Source organism: Festucalex cinctus, chromosome 7 (assembly GCF_051991245.1).
Source record: "Festucalex cinctus isolate MCC-2025b chromosome 7, RoL_Fcin_1.0, whole genome shotgun sequence".
NCBI classification, from domain to species: domain Eukaryota; kingdom Metazoa; phylum Chordata; class Actinopteri; order Syngnathiformes; family Syngnathidae; genus Festucalex; species Festucalex cinctus.
The window spans coordinates 28,636,598-28,661,757 of NC_135417.1; the positions used below are offsets into that span (position 1 = coordinate 28,636,598).

At 42.8% G+C, this 25,160-nt stretch overlaps 1 protein-coding gene across 5 annotated transcripts in view; it reads left to right on the top strand.

The window, feature by feature from the left end:
- The window catches only part of LOC144021954 (CUB and sushi domain-containing protein 3-like), a 1,200,535-nt gene that overhangs the window by 938,972 nt on the left and 236,403 nt on the right, over positions 1–25,160 (top strand). For 4 of the 5 annotated variants that reach the window (XM_077526258.1, XM_077526260.1, XM_077526259.1 and 1 more), the window contains exons 51-52: positions 18,807–19,001; positions 20,988–21,161. The exons of the other annotated variant lie outside the window; for it this stretch is intronic. In XM_077526258.1, the coding sequence (XP_077382384.1) occupies positions 18,807–19,001; positions 20,988–21,161 (369 nt within the window). The remainder of the gene's footprint in view (positions 1–18,806; positions 19,002–20,987; positions 21,162–25,160) is intronic. 5 annotated transcript variants of the gene reach the window in all.

Here is a 25,160-nt window from a genome sequence, read left to right on the forward strand (position 1 = left end):
GTTTTCGTGTTATTAAAGCTGCAGCCTTGTTGGCCAACTTTACATCTGCGTCTGAGTCCTACCTCCTCACGTCGTGTCAGTACACTTCGGCCAGCATGGACTCAGCAGATAAGTTGGAGGCTGCACTGCGGAGGCAGGCCACTCGCTTGTCACACCTGGAGGAGGTCCAGCAAGCCATGGCCACCCGGATAGGTGAACTTGCTGGACAGGTGCAGGGGCTGATGAGCCACCTGCAACACTCCACGCTACCCGCCACGAGACAGGAAACCACCGCTGAACCACCGACCACAACTCCAGCATTGGCCGGAGTAGGTCTGAGACTGGCTCCCCCGGAGCGTTATTCAGGAGTACCAGGACACTGCCAGGCATTCCTGACTGAATGCGATATTCATTTTGAACTTTCACCACAGGCCTTTCCTACAGACCGTTCCCGCGTGGCCTTCATGATCTCGCACCTGACTGGACGAGCCAGGGACTGGGCCACCGCGGAATGGGCACGAAACTCCCCGACCTGCTCAACCGCAGCCGGGTTTTGCATGACTCTCCGCCAAGTTTTCGATCCAGTCAACATGGATCGAGAGACGACGCGAGAACTCAGCTATCTCAGACAAGGCAGAGAATCGGTCAATGATTATGCCATCCGATTCCGAACTCTAGCAGCCAAGAGTGGCTGGAACGACACAGCTCTCTATGATCACTTTTTAAAGGGACTTACAACCTCAATGCAGGAACTCTTGCTTCCTAGTGACTTACCCGGCGACCTGGACTCGTTGATTTCGCTTGCCATCCGCACTGATCATCGGAGGCGGGAGCTCAAGCAGAGCAGCGGACTCCAAGGGATACCCGGTTCTGGACCCCTCCAGCATCCACTGGCAAGTGAGACTCCACGATATGCATTTCCCCAGTCATCCTCCGCGAGGGAGGTCAGTGGGAATGACGAGGAACCCATGCAGCTTGGTCGGGCCCAGTTAACCACAGAGGAGCGACAGCGTCGCCGCCAAGAAGGCCGCTGCTACTACTGTGGTGAACTTGGTCATCGGGTTGGAACTTGCACCGTGAAGAGAGGTTCACCGGTGAGTTTCCCGTCACCCCGACCTGCTAAGACACAAAGAATCACGCAAGCCCAGATACGCCACCATGCTATGACCATTGACATGCCAGCACTCATCGACTCCGGTTCCGACGAGAGCCTCATGGACTGGGGCCTCGTTAAGCAAGTACGAGCCACCACCGCACCCCTTCCCCGGATCATCCAGGCCAGAGCCCTGAATGGCAAGGAGCTCTTCAGCATCACCCACATCACCGAACCCCTGGAAGTACGAATTGGACAACATATCGAAAATCTCCGTTTCCACGTAATCCAAGCTTCGTCTCCCACTTTGGTCCTGGGATATCCTTGGCTACGTCAACACAACCCCCGAATCGACTGGAACTCCGGGAATGTACTGGAATGGGGAAATGATTGTAAGGATCACGTTTTGGACCAATCAGCGACCAGTGCATCCTCAGCCGCAGTCAACATGGTCACCCTTGAGTCTCTCGCTCCCGAGCCTCGCCGGGCGCCGCCTCAAGCCCCCGAGCCTCGCCGGGCGCAGCTCGAAGACCTTACGCCATGCCAAGTCTCTGCATCATGTCACGCCAAGTCTCTGCATCAAGTCACGCCAGGTCTCTGCATCACGCCGACCAAGCCAAAGCCGACCAAGCCAAAGCCGACCAAGCCAAAGCCGTTCAAGCCAAAGTCGTCCACGCCTAAGCCGTCCACGCCAAAGTCTACCACACCACGCCAGATCGGCCAAGCCTGCCACGCCTCGCCAAGCCTGCCACGACTCGCCAAGTCCGCCAAGCCTGCCACGCCAAGTCTGCCACGCCTCGCCAAGTCTGCCAAGCCTGCTACGCCAAGTCTGCCACGCCTCGTCAAGTTTGCCAAGCCTGCCACGCCAAGTCTGCCACGTTTGCCACGCCTCGCCAAGTCTGCCAAGTCTACCAAGTCAAAACTATCCACGGGATCCCCTTGGTACTTTCCAAACCTGATCCTGCGCTAGGAAAAGGTCTTCGGAACGGTCCCGACGGGACTCTCGTCTGGCGTCATGGACGCCCTCCTGAACTGCCTTTTTGTCTGGGACGGAGGGGTGGGTCGTGTTCCCACCTCCGTGCCCCCTTCCACCCGCCCTTGTTTTTGGACTCCTTGCTGAAAGGCCGTCAAGGGCCGGCCATTGAGGGGGGGGTACTGTCACGCCGCCACCAGAGTGGCGGTTCATGCTTTTGTTTTTACAGTCATGTTCCTGTTTTATTTTGATAGCCCTGACTCCACTCTCACCCCAGGTCACTTACCCTTCCTGCAGCTCAATGATTACCGGTCCACGCCCATGATCAGCACCACCTGTTCCCAATCAACCTGGACATAAAAGCCACCTGATTCCTCCCCTCTGTGCCGAAGTGTCACATATCTCAGTGCATGGAAGCGTCCTCTCAGTCCTCGTACCACAGTCCTTGTTTGATGTCTAGCCTTGCCTTGTCTTGCGCCTTTAGTTTGCCCTGGTTTTCCTCCCTTGTGGAGCGCCTTTTGTTGTCCCTGTTTTTGAGTGCCCTTTTTTGTATCTCCCGTGTGGAGCTCTTTTTGTTCAGCCTTTTTTCCCTCTTTAAGAGGCGTTTTGGTTTTCGTGTTATTAAAGCTGCAGCCTTGTTGGCCAACTTTACATCTGCGTCTGAGTCCTACCTCCTCACGTCGTGTCAACACCTTCTTCTTCCGAAAGTTATTGATTTTTATTTTTTTTTAAAGAATCATTCACCTAAATAATCATCATAACTACACATTTTGCCTGTCATCTGATCACAATTTTTAATCACCATTCAAACCTAGAATAGAAATTGTATAATTGTGTAATCAATTACTTACGTTGCTTCCTATCACTGTCAATTTTCCATAAAAATCATATTATTTCATATATATGACTAACACAGCAGTCCTTAACCGTTTTTTCTTTTCTAACTCCTCTAATCATTTTAAACTATCTATTTTGTACTTTTGAGGGTAATTTCTTAACTCAGTGTCCTCTAATATTACACTTCCTTCCTGTCTTATCATCATCTACACCACCACAACTTGTTCTAACACTTCACAAATCCCACTTTAAAATCATCCACTAATTCATCTTCTCTTTGTCCAGTTGTTCTAATTCTACCATAATCAATTCTACTTTCACGTTTCTCTCTTACTTTTATCATTTCCCATGCTCAAACAATCCAACAAAAAGGATTTTTTTTCCTGTCAGAAGTTCAACAACTTGTCATCAATCACCTACTTAACTCACTCAAACAATTAGCTTTACCATCCAAAAACAAAAATACACAATTTTCACCTGAGGACCGGGTGATGACCCCTTCTGGGACCACTTTTTGGTCCACGCACCTCATATTTGATACAGACCAAAATTTCTCAATTTCACCGTTTTAACATAGTTATGTTAGACACGATCTAACAACCCCTTATACACAATTTAAACCCTTTTAGCCGTCATCTTTAGACAATATGACACACATACACATACACAAGAGCTCACAGAGACAAACACGGTGAGAAGCCACACACATACACTTTTACAGACAATACACGTATGCCTCGATATCATTAGGCTGTTAAAGCTTCAACTTTCCTTTTCATTTCATTCCTTATTTCATATAGTAAGTGGATTACCATTATTATTGTTATTTTTTTTATTTTATTTTTTTACTATTGTAAGTTAAGCTGGCCAGCAAAAGTATATCTTGTAATCCACATATTTAAATGCTATATTTTAGATGGATCTAATTTTTCTATGAACATCCAATCCTTACTGGATAGTTCATCTTATAGCTCACTTTTACTGTTTATTTTCCCCCATTTTATATGAATTTGGTACAGTCCGTGAACCTAGAGTTTCCTAGGGACTGATATGTTCGAATAACAGGGTGACAATAAATTTCTCACTGTGGTAATTCTCAAGCTTCTACCCAATAGGGCGGAGAATTCTTGCCTTTGCTTCCACAATGAGTTGTCACTTACAATCCTGTTTGTTTAAAATGAAGTAAGTATCAAATGACACTACACTTCCATTCACTTCACACACTCACACAAGGCCCTTTTATTTTCTGCGTTTCACGGAATTTAAGTACGTACACGACTCCGGCATCGTCTCTTTACACGGACGTTACTGGGCTCCGTTCCCTTTACTTGCCATTGACTAGTATTCGCAAGGTTTTACACTATTGCGTCAGTACCTTCGCGCAATCTTTTTCACTCACACTTTCCCCCGGAAAGTACATTTTTTCTCACCCAGATGTCTTCTCGTCCTTTGGATTCCCGTCAGCCTTCCAGATCCCAGTCACAGAGACGAAAATCCAGTCCCAGAAAAGGGTAGTATTTGCCGTGGCCACGGTCTTCCTGGAGGTCGACTCTGCAACTGGAATCCTTTAGGCGTCCTGGGATCCGGCTCGAAGGACCAAGTTAATGTCAAGTCAACACCTGCAACATTTAAAATACACAGAAGAAAGAATGAGAAGACACAAGGATTTGATTACTCGCGAGGAGAAGCTGACAGAGAGTTGTGCGCAGATCACAAGCTCCCAGCCCCTTCTGACACAACTCCCTACTTCTCCTCTTTTATTTGGGATTCCCTAACAGACACAATAGGCCATACACTTGCCTCTAAGGAAAATGGGAAATAGCAGCAATGTGATAAGCAACTCCAGCAGTCGTAAAATACAGAGGATATCCTTTAACCATAAAACTTTTACAACCACTATTCCTTGAAGGCTGTCGTTCTTCATTCCCACATTCCAGGTGTCCTCAGGTTGAATACACATGCAGCAGCTCCAAACCCATAGTGAAATACTGAATACATAGTTGGCAATTAACTATGTAATAAGAGAAAATATAGAATAATATATACACAATAACTCTAACAATTTCCCTGTACTCCTTTCTACTTTCTTCAGTCTTCTCAGTGTCCCACTTCTTCTTAGCTAACCTCTTTCTCTGTATCCACTTCTGCACCTCCTCATTCCACCACCAACTCTCCTTATCTCCTTTCCTTCCAGATGACACACCAAGGACTGTCCTACCTGTCTGCCTGATCAAATTTGCTGTAGTTGTCCAGTCATCTGGGAGCACATCCTCACCACCCAGAGCCTTTCTCAACTCCTTTCTGAAAGTCATACAACACTTCCTTTTTTCAGCTTCCACCATTTCGTCCTTGACTCTGCCCTTGGCCTCTTTGTCTTCCTCACCACCAGAGTCATCCTACACACAACCATCCTATGCTGTCTGTCTACACTCTTACCTACCACTACTTTGCAGTCGCTGATCTCCTTCAAATTACACCATCTACACAAGATGTAGTCTACCTGTGTACTTCTACCTCCACTCTTGTAGGTCACCCTATGTTCCTGCCTCGTCTGGAAGAAAGTATTCACAACAGCCATTTCCATCCTTTTTGCAAAATCAACCACCAGCTGTCCTTCTGCGTTCTTCTCCTGGATACCAAACCTGCCCATCACCTCCTCATCTCCTCTGTTTCCTGCACCAACATGTCCATTGAAGTCTGCACCAATGACAACTCTCTCACTTCTAGGGATGCTCTGCATCATTTCATCAAGTTCCAACCAAAGGTTCTCCTTCTCCTCCAGCTCACATCCTACCTGTGGTGCATACCCACTAACAACGTTGATCATCACACCTTCGATTCCTAACTTCAGGCTCATGACCCTATCTGACACTCTTTTTACCTCCAGGACGTTCTTAACAAACTCCTCCTTCACGATAATTCCTACTCCATTTCTCTTCCTATTTAACCCATGATAAAACAATTTGAAACCAGCTCCTAAACTTCTAGCTTTGCTCCCTTTCCACCTGGTCTCCTGAACACACAGTATGTCCACCTTCCTCCTCTGCATCATGTCAACCAGCTCTCAACCTTTTCCTGTCATACTCCCAACATTCAAAGTCCCTACTCTAAGTCCTAGATAGTGGTGTTCCTCTTCTCTTTCTTCCTACGAACACACCTTCTTCCTCTCCTTCTTCGACCAACAGTAGTCCAATTTCCACCGGCACCCTGTATGTCAACAGCACCGATGGCGGTCGTTGTTAACCCGGGCCCGACCGATCCGGTATAGAAGTCATATATTTGATTCGCATGTTTGTTTTGGCCAAAGTTTTACGTCGGATGCCCTTCCTGACACAACCCTCTGTATTTATCTGGGCTTGGGACCGGCACAAGAAAACACTGGCTTGTGCCCCCTCGCGGCTACATTGTGTAAAAAGTACAGATACTCATGTTAAAATGTAACAGAGGTAAAACGTTGTCTTAAAAAACTCAGGTATCACTGAAAAAAAATACTGAAGTACACTATATCATATATCACGTTTATTGATCAGACTCAGGTCCACATAACAAACACACATAACATGTAAAAGAGGAAGGGATAAAAAAAAATATATAAAAAAAACACTAACAAAGTATTTGTATTTTGTTACGCCCTATCTCTGCCGAGACACGATCGCCCTGTTCACACTGAATGGAGAAGCAGACTTCCGTGACTTTGCGTGTCACGAGTGCGAGATGGCTCTATAAACCGACCCAACTTGGTGAATAATTTCTTGATGCTCAAAGAAAATAAAGATAAATCATAGTGAAATCCAGCACCAACTAAACACCTTCTGCCATCCACATGGTTACAAAGTCAGTCTTACGTCAACCCCAGAAACCTCTAAATTCCAACAAATTAAGGAGATCTCAAGAGACCAGAGGAAAAAGTAAAGAGAGTAAGGAGTGAAGGATAGATGAAGCAGAGTGAGATCCACAGACACCAGCAGTTGCTTTTTTCTCTCGTAGTATAGTTTTTTTGTTTTTTTTTATAGTGATGTACGGACTGCATTGTCAGTGCTAGCCTGACAGCTAGCATGGAAAGTAGCTGACAGCTGTCAGTTTATTGGCTATCAAATAGGTTCTTAAAGAAAACACTTGGACTATTTTATTTCCCCATCTTCCACATGGCACCACTCACCTCTCAATCCAGTTGTTCAAACTGTGCCGATCTGGCGGCAAAGTCGTTGAGCTGGAAGCCAGGATTCACAATTTATATCAGATCCGGGATGTCGAAAGGCTAATGGACATAATCATCATTGCATCTGCGAATCCAGACATGTCAAGCTTCCAGCCACCCGATCTTTTTTCTGGCACGTCTCCACCACAATCGGCGTTGTGGCCTCAGCCGTCCTCGCTGCCGGCGTCTCCACCGCGGCGACCGACCTCTCTACCTCGACAACCGGCCTCTCCACCTCGGCGACCGGCCTCTCCATCTCTGCGGCCATCCTCTCCAGTGGCGCCTTGGCACTTCTGCGGTGGGCCCTCTCTCGGCGACGAATGTCACCTGGACACGGCTTGGAGCAAGGCCAAAAGTCATCTCCACACCGTAGAAACCGAAGCCGTGGTCAGTGATTGTTCCTCGTGGAAGACGAGTGGCTTGGCGTTCCTCACGTGTACCGCATTTCAAAATCCAACTTAATAAAAAGTTTTCCCTGGGTTATCGACCCTCAGCGTCCTTGGATGGGTCTAGCCAGCCTCCATTTCCGGGACCGGAACACTCTTCGAGCACCTCAACTCGCCGAACCAGACCACCATCCACTTCAGCGCCACAGCCCAGGATAGGGGCCGTGCTGTTCACCCCAGCGCCACATCGAGGTAGGGAAGTCGCCTGTCGTTCCTCTTCGCTACGGCTGTCGGAACATCCAGGGCCGTTGAATGGGAGGCCCTCAGGTCCGTCTCCATCTCCAGGGCCATCCTCGGCGCATTATTCATCATCTCTACGTCCCATGTTTTCCCCAACTACAGCAATAGTTGGGGATTCAATTACGAGAAATGATCGTTTTTTAATGCAGTTACCCACTGTCTTACCAGGTGCCACTGTCGCGCACTGTTTATAGATAAACTACCTGGAATTTTAAGTTCTCTCCCGTCCTCAATTTCCACACTAATTTTACGTGTGGGTTTCAACGACATGTCTCGTGGACAGTCCAAGGTGATAAAACGAGATTTTAACAATCTGTTTCAGCTGTTGCGCGGCTGTGGAAAATCTGTTTTTGTCTCGGGTCCCCTCCCCTTACTGGTATGTGGATTGTGGCGGTTCAGCAGACTCCTTATGCTTAGCACCTGGTTTCAATTTGCCTGTCCACTGAACAGTGTTTCTTTTATTGACAATTTTAATTTGTTCTGGAATCGGCCCTCTTTTTATCATTATGATGGGTTTCATCCCAGCAGGCTGGGTAGCCAAACACTAGCTGCTAACATAAAATATGCTGTCCAGTGTACTCCTCGAAACTGCCTGGTTGTATCCAAATTCAGAAGGCTGGGTCCTCCAAAGGGCAAATTTATCAGCTGCATGACGTCACTCCCGGCTCGACTCGACACCACGCACAGACTTACATATGAATGGATTGTCAATGCTGCTTATCGGTCACGCATTGACCGACAGTTCATTCATGTGTAAGTCCGTACGTGCTGTCAAGTCGCGCCGGGAGTGACCTCATGCAGCCGACAAATTCGCCCTTCGGAGGACCCAGCCTTCTGAATTTGGACACAACCACTGACTGTTTGTAACACCTCCAGGCCAGACTCTTATTCACCCACACCACCAACTGCACTCACCACTATCCCCCTCACTGAAGCCACCGACAGATCACAATCATCATTACCATCCCCAGTGTACAGTTTCCCAAATTTTACCATCACAGGCAAACACCCCCCCCCCCTCCCCAAACAAAAACAGTTTTAACAGTAACAATCTTTTACTTCTTTTACTTGTGACTATGAGCGCACGTTTGTTAATTAATTAAATTAGCTGTGCTGAGTGTGTGCTCGCTTTTAAACAAAGCTTTTATTATAAATGACCTGATTTTAGACTACAACCTGGAAGGTATTATTTTATCAGAGACATAGCTCTCGGCACAGATGCTCCAGTTGTTCTCACTGAGGCTTGGCCATCAAATTTTAACTTTTTATTTTCTAACAGGGATGGTAAATGTGGAGGTGGAACCGCTTCAATTTTTAAAGTCACTTTAGCCTCAAGGGAAGCTATTTTTTAACACATTTATCATTTGAATATCATGCCTTTTTTTTTTTTTTTTTAGCAATCCTCCCATTCTCTGTTTCAGTTTACAGACCTCCCCACAGTTTTCAGAGTTCTTATCGATTTTACATACTACATATAACAGAATATTAGTAACTGCTGATTTTAATGTGCACGTTGACAATCTCTCGGACCCACTGTCCAGAGAATTTTTAAACCTTTTTAAAAAGAAAAACTAAACTTTCAATACATCCATCCATCCATCCATCCATTTACTACCACTTATCCGAGGTCGGGTCACGGGGGCAGCAGCTTTAGGAGGGAAACCCAGACCTCGCTCTCCCCAGCCACTTCAACCAGCTCCGGCAGCGGGATCCCAAGGCGTTCCCAGGCCAGCCGAGAGACATAGTCTCTCCAGCGTGTCCTGGGTCGTCCCTGGGGCCTCCCGTCGGTGGGACATGCCTGGAACACCTCCCCTGGGAGGCGTCCAGGAGGCATCTGAAACAGATGCCCGAGCCACCTCAGCTGGCTCCTCTCAACACGGAGGAGCAGCGGCTCGACTCTGAGTCCCTCCCGGATGACCGAGCTTATCTCTAAGGGAGAGCCCGGACACCCTGCGGAGGAAACTAATTTCGGCCGCTTGTATCCGGGATCTTGTTTTTTTGGTCACGACCCACAGCTTGTGACCATAGGTGAGGGTTGGAACGTAGATCGGCCGGTAAATCGAGAGCTTTGCCTTTTGGCTCAGCTCTTTCTTCACCACGACGGACCTATACAGCGATCCGATACGTTGGGGTTTACCCCAATGAAGCGGTTGGGATAAAGATCAGCACCTCCAAATCCGAGACCATGGTCCTCAATCGGAAAAGGGTGGCGTGTCCTCTCCGGGTTGGGGATGAGATTCTGCACCAAGTGGAGGAGTTCAAGTATCTTGGTGTCCTGTTCACTTTCAATACATTATGAAATATTCTGTGAACAACTTAAATCCTACAATAAAACAGTCAAAGAGGCAAGAACTTATTGTCTCAAATTTAATCGCAGTTAATTAAAAACAAATCCGAAATTTATTTTCTCCACCTTCGATCTTTTAACCAATCCAGATTTTAAACAGCCATCACAGACTCCATCAAACACTCTCTGTGAAAGCTTTGCAAACCACTTCAGAAGTAAAATTAATGGCATTAGGTCCAGTCTTTTAGTTGATCAAAATACAAGTTTTAATATACCTGGACAGTCACTTTTACCTGAGGAAACACTGGAAAGTTTTACCCTGGTTGATGCAAGGACACTTGGTTGAGTTTTCTCCCAGGTCAACCCAACAACCTGCCTTTTAGATCCGATTGCCACATCACTCTTTAAGACATTTTATGGATTTTTGAGGAACACACTTTTAAATATCGTCAATTGCTCTCTTCAGATGGGTGTCTTTCCTGCCACCTTTAAAACGGCGGTGGTGAAGCCCCTTCTGAAGAAAAGCAATTTGGACGCCAGCAGTTTTAATAGTTACCGACCTGTATCCAACTTAACCGTTTTTAAGTAAGATTTTGGAAAAAAATAACTTTTTTTATTCAATTAAATTCATTTTTAGATACAAATAATTTAGAGAAATGGTTTTAGGATGAACCACAGTACCGAGACTGCCCTTGTTAAGATTTTAAATGATATCAACTCAACACAACTTTATTTATAAAGCGCTTTCAGAACAGGCGTTGCTGTATACAAAGTGCTGTACATAAACATCAGTTTTGCAGTAAAGAAGAACAAAGCAAACATTTTGAAGTGCGAATACAGGTTTTTTTGTTTTTTTTTTCACAAGTAAATACATTTTACATCAGTGAATAAATAAGAAGTAGTGAATAAAGAGATAAATAAATACATAAATAAGTAGACTCAACATCAAACTCATACACACCACAAAACACCAAAAACAAGTCTCATGGTACGCCAAAAGCCAAAGAATCCAGATGTGTTTTAAGACGTCTTTTAAAAGAGGATAACGAGGGGGACTGCCTAATATTTAATGGTAGGTCGTTCTAAAGGGTGGGACCGGCAACAGCAAAGGCTCGATCTCCTCTAAGCCTCCGCTTAGTCTTCGGCACCTCCAATTGTGTCTGGTCTGCTGACCTGAGGCACCGGGCAGGTGTGTAGGGGTGCAAGAGCTCGGCGAGATAAGGTGGGGCAAGACCATTGAGAGATTTGAAAACAAATAGAAGAATCTTAAAATGGATTCTAAATTTCACGGGCAGCCAGTGAACAGAGGCCAGAATAGGGGTTATCTGTTCCCTCTTCCGGGCACCAGTAAGGAGACAAGCAGCAGCATTTTGGACAAGCTGGAGATGCTGCAGGGAGGACTGGCTGATCCCCAAATAAAGTGCATTACAGTAATCCAGCCGAGATGTAACAAAGGCATGGATTACCATTTCTGAGTGATGCTGAGTTAGGAGATTTTTTACCTTAGCCAGCTGCCTAAGATGAAAAAAGCTGGATTTGACAACAGCGGCAATTTGCCCGTCCAGTTTAAACTCACTGTCCATCTTGACACCCAGGTTTGAGGCTGTTGACTTCAGATATTGTGCCAGAGGACCCAAGTCAGCAGGATGAGAAGAGCCGCTGGGACCAAAGACCATAACATCTGTTTTCTTCTCATTGAAGTTCAAGAAATTTAAAGCCATCCAGGCTTTGATTTCTTCCAGACAGGTCAAAAGAGGCCTCAATGAGAAAGTGTCCTTTTTCCTAAGCGGGACATAGATCTGACTGTCATCCGCATAGCAATGAAAAGAAATTCCATGTTTTCTAAGGATGGAGCCGGAGGGCAGTAGATATAATGAGAATACATTGGGCCCTAATACAGATCCTTGCGGAACACCATATGACAGTGGGGCGGTGCGGGACTCGGAGCACCCAAGGCGAACACAGAATGTACCGTCCGCCAAGTAGGATCGAAACCACTCAAGATCACTACCACCAATGCCCACCTGGTGCTGTAAACGAGCCAACAGAATAATGTGGTCCACGGTATCAAACGCTGCAGTCAGGTCTAACAGTATGAGACATACATAGTCTCCAGTGTCATTTGCCAGGAGGATGTCATTAAAAACTCATAACAGGGCTGACTCTGTGCTATGCATCTTCTTAAAGCCTGACTGGAAAACCTCCAAGATGTTGTTTTCCTCCAAGAAGGTGCTTAGTTGCATGTGTACCACTTTCTCCACAATTTTAGAGATAAAAGGCAGTTTTGAAATGGGCCTAAAATTTGACAGCACACATTGGTGAGAGAAATGACTTCAAATGAGTGTAGCACCACCGAGCCATGGACCTGAATGGAATGGTCAGAAGTGATGTTGGTGGTGGTGAGTGCTCTAGCTTTGTCAATCTTATCAATAAAGAATTGAAGAAAGTTATTGCACATTTCAGGGGAAGAGTTTGTGCATGTAGGCTGAGGAGGTTTAAGTATTAAATCAATAGTTTTAAATAGTACATGTGGATTTTGATGGTTTGCCTGAATGATATTCAGGTGTAATGGAGACCTGATAAAGTTTATAGTCTTGGTGCTACTGGATTTGAGAATTGCTTTTGATACAGTAGATCACCACATTGTATTAAAAAGACTGAGAAGCCTGGTAGGCATCTCTTGTATAGCTTTTAACTGGTTTTATTCCTATCTCACACACCGATATTTCTTTGTAGGTACGGATACATGTTCCTCTGGAACCCATGAAATTAAATGTGGGGTTCCCCAAGGTAAATCTTAGGCCCGTTACTTTTTAATCTTTACATGCTTCCCCTTGGGGAAGCCATGAGGAGGGACAGCGTCAACTTCCACAGTTATGCTGACGATACACAGCTGTACATCACCGTTCCACCTTATGACATGGGGCCTATTGATAACCTTTTAAATTGTATTTTAGAAAATTTCCTGCAAATCAACCAGGACAAAACAGAGGTTTTAGTCATCTGTCCTGAAGGTCAGAGAGAGAAACTTTTACCAAAACTACAATATTTTAAACACTCGCAATGTGTGAAGAATTTGGGCGTCATTTTTTACTCGAGCTTACTTTTATTCGTCATATTAAAAATGTAGCCAAGATCGGTTTTTACCATCTTAAGAGTATTGCCAGAGTCCGCCCGTTTCTCTCGCAGGCCAACACGGAGGTGCTGATGCATGCTTTTATTTCTTGTCGTTTAGATTACTGTAATTCCCTGCTCTCTGGTCTTCCCAAAAAGAATATTTCAAGCCTACAGCTACTTCAAAATTCAGCTTGCACGTGTGCTGACGGTAACCGGCGGGCGGGAGCACATTAAACCAGTTTTAAAACCGCTGCATTGGCTCCCCGTGCGCTTCAGGATTGATTTTAAGGTACTTTCATTAGTTTTTAAATGTCTTAATGGTCTTGGCTCTTCTTATTTATCCGACTTGCTTTTACCCTATTACCCCTCGCGGCTCCTGAGGTCCTCTTGCAGTGGCCTTTTAACTATTCATAAGGTGAGGACCAAGACACACGGTGAAGCTGCCTTTAGCCACTACGGTCCTCATCTATGGCATAGCCTGCCGGGGGGCATCAGGTCTGCAGAGACTATTGATGTTTTTAAGAGGAGGCTCAAGTCTTACTTTCTTTAGTTTGGTTTCTTTTTAACCCCCTTTATTAATTTAGCTATTTCAATGTATATTGTCTTTTAGCTTTGTTTTTGCATTTTATTTTTTATTTATTTATTATTATTTTTTCCCCCTGGTGTTTAACTGTTTTGTTTTAGTATTTAAATGTTTTTATTTGGTAGTTACTAAGTTTTTAGCTCCAGTGTTTTCTCATGGGGGAGCCTCCACACTGGGAGGGATGGCTGTTCTTCTCCTGCGGGCAGGCGGTTGTCGAGCCACAGGAGCTGTGGCTCGCTTCAGTCTGTATGGAGCGGGCTGCGGTCACTGTGTGCTGGAGGTCTCTGGGATGGCATTCCTCCCTGTGGTGGTTGGCCGTCATCCCTCTCAGTGTGGATGAACTCCTCCTGGGTGCCTTTCCTCACAGGGTTCTTCTGTGCCCGCCATGTTGTGGTTTGCGTGTATGTCTGTGGGTACGATCATGGGGGGTATGGGGGGGGGGGGGGGGGGGGAGATGGCTTTTTCTTTTTATTGTATTATAGATGTTTTAATTGTTCAGCACTTTGAGTTGCATTTGAATGTATGAAAGGTGCTATATAAATAAAGTTTGATTTGATTTGATTTGACTGCGTAACGATGCGGAATGGCCGCAAGGAAAAGAAAGCATTTGAGTCTGCGTGTCAATTAACACCAGCTGTGGTGCGGTCAGTATGCGGAGCTGCAGAAGATTTCCACAAGGTTTCTATTTATTCCGGATTCCACATGCTAACTACATAACTTGACATAAGTCGGACATTTAAATGTTGAAAAACGTGCTCAAAATAAATATAATATGACAAAATAACACTATTTAAACACAAAACGTACTTATGGTAGAAGAGCCATGGTAGAAGTCAGAAATATTGTCCAATAAGCATATTGATGTGAACGACAACCAAGTGTGGCTATTGTTTTCACCTTCAAGTAGTGTTCTATATACACGGTTGTTATTGTGTGAACTCTTCAGCATGAACGTTTACTTTATAAAACTAATGATGTCTTAAACATGAAATCATTATATACATTATTAGGGATGTAACGATATGGGCAATATTGTGATATTGTGATATTAAAACTGCCACAATATCGTCGTCATGTTCACAATATTTAAAAGGAACACATCTGTTAAAAAAGGCAGGTTGATTTCCATTTGTGCAGTTATAGCACCCTCTAGTGGCTACTTTATTAGTGCAATTAGATTTTAATTAGGGATGTTTTGGCCTTCTATGTTTAAAATCTATGCTAATTGTCAGATGAAGGGGAACCTAATTTGCTTGTGAAGCGATCAATGTGTGCTTGCCTTAGCAAGTAAGTGCCTCAATATTGTTATTAGAGCTTGTTTATTATGGTTTATATGCATTGCTGTTATGTACAAAACTACAATATTGTGATTTTTTTTAGTATGAGCTTTTTTTTTTTTTTTTTTTTTTTTTTTTTTTTACAATATTGTGATCTTTTTTTAAATATCTCTCAATATATCACAATATCGTGATGATTATCATATCGTGACCTTCATATCGTGAGAATATCGTATCGTGATGTTTGGATATCGTTAAATCCCTATCCATTATACAGTTCATTATTATTACCATATCTGACCTATTGTGTGTAAATCTGGGAAAACGCATATAAAACAAATTGCAAAAGAGAGCCATAAGAATTATAAATTGATCAAAATATACAGAACCAACACATCCACTATTCATTAAATTAAATACAATTAAATTTTATGACTTGGTTGAGTTTAAAATAGCACAAATGATGTACAAAGTACACAACAATCTACTCTGCCACAGTACTCAGACGTTGTTTGAAATTATGAGTTACACAGTCCTTATGAGATAAGGAGTACAAGTGTCGACAAAAAAAACAAAAAAAACAAGAACAGATATTAAGCAAAGGTGTGTTTCTGTAAAAGGTGTTCATTTGTGGAATCATTTTGGTACGAGGTGAAAAGATGCAAGACACTTGCTGTGTTTAAAAAATGTTTAAAAGCAAAGTAAAAAAAAAAATACTTCTGTCAGACCAGAGTATGAAAATTGTATATGTGAGCATGAATATATGATTTAGATAGGTATTATGGTATATGTCTAGGAAATTCATGTATATATGTTATTGGCAAATGCACGCATGTCGAAGTGCTCTTGTATACAAAACGATCCATCCATCCATCCATTTTCTTGACCGCTTATTCCTCACAAGGGTCGCGGGGGGTGCTGGCGCCTATCTCAGCTGGCTCTGGGCAGTAGGCGGGGGACACCCTGGACTGGTTGCCAGCCAATCGCAGGGCACACAGAGACGAACAACCATCCATACTCACAAGCATACCTAGGGACAATTTGGAGCGGTCAATGAACCTGCAATGCATGTCTTTGGAATGTGGGAGGAGACCGGAGTACCCGGAGAAGACCCACGCGGGCACGGGGAGAACATGCAAACTCCACCCAGGAAGGCCGGAGCCTGGACTCGAACCGGAGTCCTCAGAACTGGGAGGCGGACGTGCTAACCACTCGCCCACCGTGCCGCCTGTATACATAACCAGGTTTATACATTTTATTTAAAAAAAAAATATTAAACTAGTAGTAATAATGAAATAAGTTTAAATTTACAATGTATAAGGGGTAGGACTAGATAAGTTTTTAACTTCTTCCTACTCCCTTTTGAACGTGTAAACTGTGATTGATTGATGATTTTATTGGGGTTCTCTTTTTAATTTCTGTTTTTCTGCTGTTTGCGTGTTTATATGTTCAATAAATCAAATCAAATTAAAAAAAAATCCACGTTAACACAATTTAAAGAATGAGGTTATTTTTCCTCCAGATGATGTCCTGGAAGCTGGTATGCCTATATCCTTCCTCCGGACATAAGTCATGAGCTGTCATACATATAGTCCATTACCAATTAACATTGTCTCTACCGATTGATTATTTATACCACTACAACTTAAGACAATGAAAACTCTAAATAGCAAAAACAATGGATACCAGTGAACCAAATTGTTTTGCTTATCAGAAATGGGTCTGTGGTGGCTAGTGCTGACCATAGATATGAACACTAGATTTCTCAAGGCGGAGATTTAACATAACCACTGGTCTGCTATCTTAGGACAGGGGGCTGCTCTTTTTCGCTGTGCGAGATACAAGTATTTAAATGAGTAAATCATCCAATTTACCGCAGACAACAGGGTAAGTTGGATGATTTACTCATTTAATACTTGTATCTCGCTGAATTACTGATAGAATGGTTTGATACAAACGTGACTATGATTCGAGCTTTTTTAAATTGCAGAATTTTTTTGTGCTCGATTAACTGTAATGTTATGAGTGATCGAGGACTTGTGTCCCAAGATGGCCGCTCTGTGGTTATGTTTGTTCCCATTGGCTCACAGCACAGATGAGCCGTCCAGTGTTCATGTATATAGGATACTGACTAATGCTGCATTCGAGGATGGTCGGAAGTCGGACTGTTCCCATTCCAAACCAGGAAGTGTGTCCGGGAACGCCCCCTTGAATTCGGAAATTCCACTTATGATGTTGTGGAAAAAAAAAAAGTACCCCGACTTCACCGACAGACTACAGTGTGATGTCACTCGACAATGGCGACCCCTTTGGAAACACAGACCATAAATGGTAAAACACAATTTACTCGAGTATAAAACTAAATAGCTTTCTTCATTCATAAATATTCAACATATCGTAACACCACAACGTACATGACAGTATGCTGTTATCTCCCTGCATGAAATTATACGGTGAACTACTGAACTGTATGAAATGTGCATGAAATAAGAATTTTTTAAAAAAAAAAGGAAGAAAAAAATAAAATAAAATTGCGAGTAGGTAAGTTTGCTGGAGGTCAAAATGGGTTTTTAAAGACTAAAATAAAAAATGTATCACTATCCGCCATTTTGGTTGTTTATTTTCGCCTCAAACGCTTTCAGGTAAGAACTGGGAAAAACTCGGATATATCCAACTTCCGACCATCCTCAAATGTAGCATAAGTACCGTATTTTTCGGATTATCAGTCGCGGTTTTTTTCATAGTTTGGCCGGGGGTGCGACTTATACTCTGGTGCGACTTATGTGTGAATTTATTAACACATTACTATATCATTTCACGTTATTTTCACACTAAACCGCAAGAGGGCGCTTTAGGCCTGTGTTGATAATTTCAACATTGCCGGTAGAAGAGGAAGCAGTGCATCGTCTACCTCCCGAGTTGGGGGAGTTGTTTAAAAGTGACACAGAGGATGAATATTTCATTGGATTAAGTGGAGTGAAACTTGTTAGCATGTTCTTTACGCTAGAGTTGTATGAATAACTTGTAGTGATGGGAACATAATTCAGCCACGGAACGTTGGGACGAAGGGAAAGTTCCGGGTGGGAAGGTTTTGTTATGTGGAAAAGGGGAGTTAGCCTGTTAGCTTCCAGCTGAGTGGGGAGTTGCTGTTAAGACCTCAGAAGCTGATGTCAATAAAACGCCAGCCTTTGGCTCCGTGCTTCAATACTCCGCCTCCGACTCCCATCACTGCTCGCTACAAACTCTTAATATGTTACGTTGTTACTGACATTACCAGGCATGTCGGTCATGTAACGTTAGTATACCGTACACTTATTCAGCCTGTTGTTTTCAATTATATTTTTATTTTAAATTGCCTTTCAAGATGACATGTATGTTTTTGGTGTTGGATTTTATCAAATAAATTTCCCCCAAAAATGCGACTTATATATGTTTTTTCCTTCTTAATTATGCAATTTTTGGCTGGTGTGATTTATAATCCGGATCGACGTACATTCCGAAAAATACGGTACTCAGCATGGTTCTAAGTTTGAAAGTCAGTGGAAGGTGTGATTGACAACATTGTTCACTATTAATCTGTACGTGGGTTCGAGAGCAATCACAAAGGCCAGCTGATTTTGATTTTAGTCATTAGATTTTGCAGTGCACCAACTCAGCTTTGTTTGTTGAAGGACATTTGAATAAATGACAGGAATGACAAGAGGAAATGGTATCAGATGTCAGCATATTTGAATAATTCAAATGTCTTCTTTCTCTTTCGCATTGCTTTGCCTCAGTTATGATGTGCCCCAGTCTCAGCTCCTTTTCGCTGGACCATGGGAAATGGAGTTTAGTCAATGGGTCCTCCTATGAATATGGCACAAAAATCATCTTCACCTGCAACCCGGGATATTTCCGTGTTGGTCCTGCTCACATCCAGTGCCTGGCAAACGGGGTTTGGAGTTGGAGAAATGAAAGGCCCCGATGCAGAAGTGAGTGATTTAAGGAAAGAAAAAAAAAAAGAGAGAGAGAGACCGGTAGTGTAGAATAAAAGGAAATGAGACAGAAAAGTGTAACTTTTCTTGAGGCGATGCCTGCAAGTGCACGGCACCGCACACTGCATGATGGGATTTGTAGATTACAATTGTCAATTAATATCCATCCTATGTCATGTGTCTCACTTGGCTTCTGTTTCATAGATTTGTTTTATTACAAATCTAAGAGAATCAATGTGTTATTTGGGTCTGGAAATGGAAAAAACAAACAAATGATATATTTCCATGCAATTTGTGTTGGTTTACATGGATTGCAATTTGAAATATACTAACAATAACCCAAATTCAGAAACAGTGACTAGACTTCGCTCACTGCATTATAAGTTTTGGAGTGAATTTATCCACAATACATATTATTGATGCAAATGTATCAATTAGATTCTAAATATTTTCCAAATGTACGTGTAAAAGAAAAAAGTGGGGGTGGGGTGGTGGACATTTTAGAATATTTATTATTTATGGCTTATGGACCCCTTCATGGCCTACGTCACGATGACGTCACGGTGTTTACCGGAGGCAAAAATAACTTTCCGCTGCAGGGCTCCAAGTGGAGGAGTGGAACCGTCACTTGCCTTTGGTGCCGGTTGGCGTGGGTTCGATCCTCCGCCTGGGAGAGGCCCATGTATGTGGCCTACAAGAAGTAGGCCACGCGTGTGAGTGGGTATTAAAAAAAATAAAATAAATAAATAAATAAAAATACTTGCCGCTGCAGGCAGCGGAAGTGCAGCTAGAAGTAAACAACGCTGGTTGTCTGTAGAAAATGTCATCTTGTTGTGTTTTTGGTTACGGCCAGAACTGTAAAAGCACCAACAAAAACTTGAAATTCTATCGCATCCCATCCTCTGCCAGTCAGAGTAATCGCAGACGGCTGTGGTTAAACTTGATTAGGCGAAAGGACTGGACTGAGGCTATCATCAACAATGCTCGTGTTTGCAGCGCACACTTCATATCAGGTAATATTCAGCCTGGACAATGATGTGGGCTAGACTTAGTTGTGATTACAATTACTTAAATTAGTTAATATTTGTGGGATTATTTTTACATGCACGGACTTATAAAAAGTCCGTGTTTACATGCGACATGTGCGAATGCTAACCGCTAGCTAACCAAACGTTAGCTGTGTTTCAGTTTTGTCGAGGCGAAAGCCCCCACAATGGTTCCGATAACTTCTTGTCAAATATTTTTTGGAGAGGTACATGCCTCGTATATCCTCGTCTTCTGTCCCTGTCATTGACTTGGCAACACTTGCGACCGCACGACACAAAAGTCCTTGCTCAAGTTGTTATATTCTAAATTTTGAACATGTCCATTCAAGATGTAATTAGTTGTAGATATGTAATGATTTATAGGCCTCCAGTTTATCTTTAGTATAAACGCTCAGTTTTTCTATAAGGTAGATTTAAATGTCCGGCCATTGCACGGTGGGTAGTCCCGTTAAATCATCTATCGAGTCAGAGTTAACTTTTTAAAGTAACATTCACGGTTGTGGGGAGTCAGTTTACTCACATATTAACTCAAATGGCCGTTTTCCACGTCCTTTCCGACGTGAACTTTCTGTGAAAATATGCTGACCGGTGTTAGAACCACACGCCACTGAGGTGTTTTGCCTCCAGCTAAGCTCCACCCTTTAAATTGCGTCACATTGTTTATAAACTTTGAAGGGGTCTATAAGGCCACAAAAACATCGTGGTGTTGTCCACTTGAGATCAAATCGGGCCAAATGTGGTCCCTGAACTCAAATGAGTTTGACACCCCTGAATTAGTAATTTTAAAGACAACACATGAACGTCATAATCATATTGTGTTTATTTGGAATGTGGTCAGTTGTCGCAGTATTGTAGTCTGTGTAAAACACAGACATGCAACCTCCTAGTATTTTATCCCCTCTGTCCTCTACACATTCTACCTTTTCATCTCTTGCAGTCGTTTCATGTGGCGATCTGCCCATTCCACCAAATGGGAAGAAAATTGGTACCCAGACTACCTTTGGAGCAACAGCCATTTTCAGCTGCAACATCGGCTATGTTTTAACTGGATCGACTGTTAGAGAGTGTCTCCTGTCCGGACTTTGGAGTGGAACAGAGACTCGGTGCCTGGGTACGTGCTCCGACAAACTTCGAAAACAAAGTCAGATTCTGGGCCAAAAGCAGCTGGTATTTTGTTAGTCAGCCAAAATAAACCTGAAACGGCTGGGGAACCAGTGAATGTTTTTTTATTGGCTTACTTGCCAAATGCTTTTGGCTAATAATTCAAGACTTTAAAAGATGTGTTTTATTTATTTATTTATTTATTTATTTATTTAATTTTTTTATTTTTTTTAATTTATTTTTATTTTTTATTTTTTATTTTATTTTTTAATGAACCACTTAGTGGAAGATTGAGTTCATTATCCATCCATCCATCCATCCATTTTCTTGACCACTTATTCTTCACTAGGGTCATGGGGGGGTGCTGGAGCCTATCCCAGCTGGCTCCGGGCAGTAGGCGGGGTACACCCTGAACTGGTCGCCAGCCAATCGCAGGGCACACAGAGACGAACGCGCATACACACACAAACACACCTAGGAACAATTCAGAGCGCCCAATTAACCTGCCATGCATGTCTTTGGAATGTGGGAGAAGACCGGAGTACCCCGAGAAGACCCACGCAGGCACGGGGAGAACATGCAAACTCCACCCAGGAAATGATTTATATAAATATTGTGAGGATAAGCGGATTGGCTAATGGATGGATGGAAGGACAGCAACCAAAAAAGTCGAAATACACCATTCAGCATGAAAGTGAACAGAACAGTCAGCCTACCTTGGAGGAGAAGCTACGTTGCCATCGGTCCCGGATACCGGCGAATTGTAATCCAAGCAGACAGAAATATTCTACAGGATCTCTTTCTTAATGAATCAATCAATTTCTACTTTTAATTCAAATTACTACACTCACTAAACTATGTCGAACTCGAGCGGCGGAGCAGCAGCCACGATGCCCCCGCCGAAAGTGATTGACAGGCTGTCTATCTGCTCTCACTCACAGTCACACCCAGTCGGGAATTAAAAATTGTGACATGCGCCAGTGCTTCGTATGTAATGTAGACTAATGTAATCATGTATTGTAAATATTCTAATGAAATGTTTTGATCGCTTGTCGATGTTGTCTGTTTCATACGACGCTGGACACGGCGCTTCTTTGACGCGTCAAAAATGAACAGTCTGCCTGCATACGTCGCAAATATCACTACACATTTTCACTTATGCTGTTTTAAATGGGATGACATGAACATAAAAATGAGCTATGAAATATGAAACTCGAAGATGAAACATGATCACGATGGTCTTCCACAAGCGAGTCACCCCGACACCCCACCCCAAAATGCACACACGCTATATTGAATTGTAAATACAATAGTGTAGTGTCCCTCATGTATTAGGCTACTTGGGGAGGGGTGGTGGGACAAAAAACAAAAAGCTATTAAACCATCACATTTTCATTTTGTTCATGTGACCAAAAGCATTTGATATCACATCGATGATAAGTTATCAATAAGGCACTTATCACAAGGCCACATCCAATGGCAAATAATCTTTTAATTGACACAAATCACATTTCCCACAGCGGTAATATTACCTCATTTATGCAAGAAAATACCACAAGGAGCAACAATAAAATAACCAAACTTTGGCTGATGCCTCAGAAGATAAATTGTAAGATGAATGTGATCTTCAAAGTTGAGGCTGATTTCATCTCTTGAGAGGTCAAACTTCCAAAATGTTTCATTAAAATCTCGGACGATAGCCTTGCCTGCTATTGGAATTGACTTTCCACTGATATTTTAACAGTTCCTGAAAATTTCAGGTTCATATCTTTTTCCTAAGGTACTGGTTGCTATGGACATTTTAAAAATGCAAGTACCAAAACTTTAAACCCCTGTTTCTCAAAACTAGCGATTTCAACCATCCAACATTAAAACTACTTCCTGTTCAGTGGCTGATTAATCAAAAGGCTACAACCGGAAATGCAAATCCACTATGTATTTTCATGTACCTGTACTAGCAGCACAAACAAGTGTATCAACAATGCTTTAATATGGTGAGGTCACTTATGGGAAGGCTAATGAATGATACGAGCAACACAAAAACGGATATTTTGTAGATATAACAATAATGTCAACTAAGCCCCATTTTTATGTAACTATATGAGCAGCACCAACATAACAAGGCACCATAGAAGTCCATGAGTAACTCACTCACCACAACGCTGGATTCAGATGCAGAGTTGGCCATCGTGTGGGAATCACCTGTAGCTGTAAGTCCATGTATGTTACTTTTTCCTCTTGGTCATAGGCTCCTATGTAGACTCATCACAGGGCTTTTTCTCCGTTGCAAAGAAACGTTCCAATTATGTCTGGGGTTTTTTACTCATTTTGCTAATTTGTCGATTAGCATCAGCGCTACGTGACTGAGATAATTAGCATCTTGACATGACTCAAGAGTCAGTCGTAAACAGAGAGAATCCGGTCACTTTTCAAACTAAAACATTTTAAAGCCTCGGCTATTCAATTATCCAGAAGTACAGTAAGTTTTTTTATTCTTTCAACTGTGCTCCCTGCCGTGGCCTGGTCCAAATTGGCCCACGGCCTGGTACCGGTCCGCGGTCCGGTAGTTGGGGACCACTGGGTTAGTGGTCATATCTCACAGGGAAGGTATAGCACAAAAATTCATAAAAAATATGTAAAAATCTGAAATTGAAAAACAAGAGGGGAATCTCATGCAGGAGGCCCAGCAATGCTATCCCACACCGATTTTGAGTCCACAGGTCACATAACCTGGAAGCTCTTGAGCTCAAATGCAAATTTTTACGTGTAAAAATTCATACAAAATTTTTGAAAGACGTGAAATTAAACAAGAGGCGTATCTCAGGCGTCAGATACAGCACTACTATGCAACACTGTTTTTGAGAAAATTGCTCACATGACCTGGAAGGTATTGAGCTCAAATGCTAATGTTTACGTTAAACACTCATATAAAATTTTGAAAAAACTGAAATTGAAAAAACCCAGCACTACGAGAGAAAGAGAGAGAGAGAGAGAGAGAGAGAGAGAGAGAGAGAGAGAGAGAGAGAGAGAGAGAGAGAGAGAGAGAGAGAGAGAGAGAGAGACAGACGGACCAATCACGAGCTATGCGACACTTCAAATTCATGACCTGCATAAATCATGTGATCTACGCCGGTCATTAAGGCAAGAGCAAAAGCAGAAATATAAACCAGGCCTAAGCAGAAGCTTAGGGCCCCGGCCACGAGGAGGCTCCCAATCTAATGGGATTGGGACCCATATTCTGATTATCCTGGAATCATTCATATTTTAGTTTTTTTTTTTTTTATGGCGCCTTGAGAACCCCAATTGTTTATTATAGATTGTGTGACTGTAAAACAACTTATTTTGTAAATTTCAATACTTAATGACAAGCGTAAAAAATATAGCTCAAATTCTTTCTTTTTATATTTTCAAATGAGATTCACCATATATTACAAATGCTGACAGTCAGTTGGGATGAGAAGTTTAAATTACCTTCTGCAGTGCAACAAAATCTGACTAACATACATTATATGAAATATGGATGTGGGTTACTTACACAGTACACGGTGAATAAATGGTAGACATATGGGCCCTATTGACATTATTTTGCTTAGGGCCCCAAAATGGCCAGGGCTGGCCCTGGTTGCCGTTGTGCTTGCTCAGAGGGTATGTGCAAGGTTGGACCTTGCGGTGGAATGCCTTGTGGCGACTTGTCTTTTTTTGGTGCTTTATAATATGTAAAATTATTGAATTAACGATTATTTATTCTATTTTGTAATGCTAGATCGGTTGGCACAGAAATGAAAAGCTTTTGCTTCTGCCTATACCCTTCGGTTGTATATTTGTGTATGGAATTTGTTTTTTGTTTTGTTTTGTTTTTTGACCATGTTGAATTTTTAATTTTCCAATGAACCGAATAATTTTTTTTTTTTTCGTTTTTATTCATTAATTCATTCAATATGATCAAACTTTCCTTTAGGATTCTTACAGCTGTTTTTGTACTAATTGTAGGCTTTTAATATGGTTATCT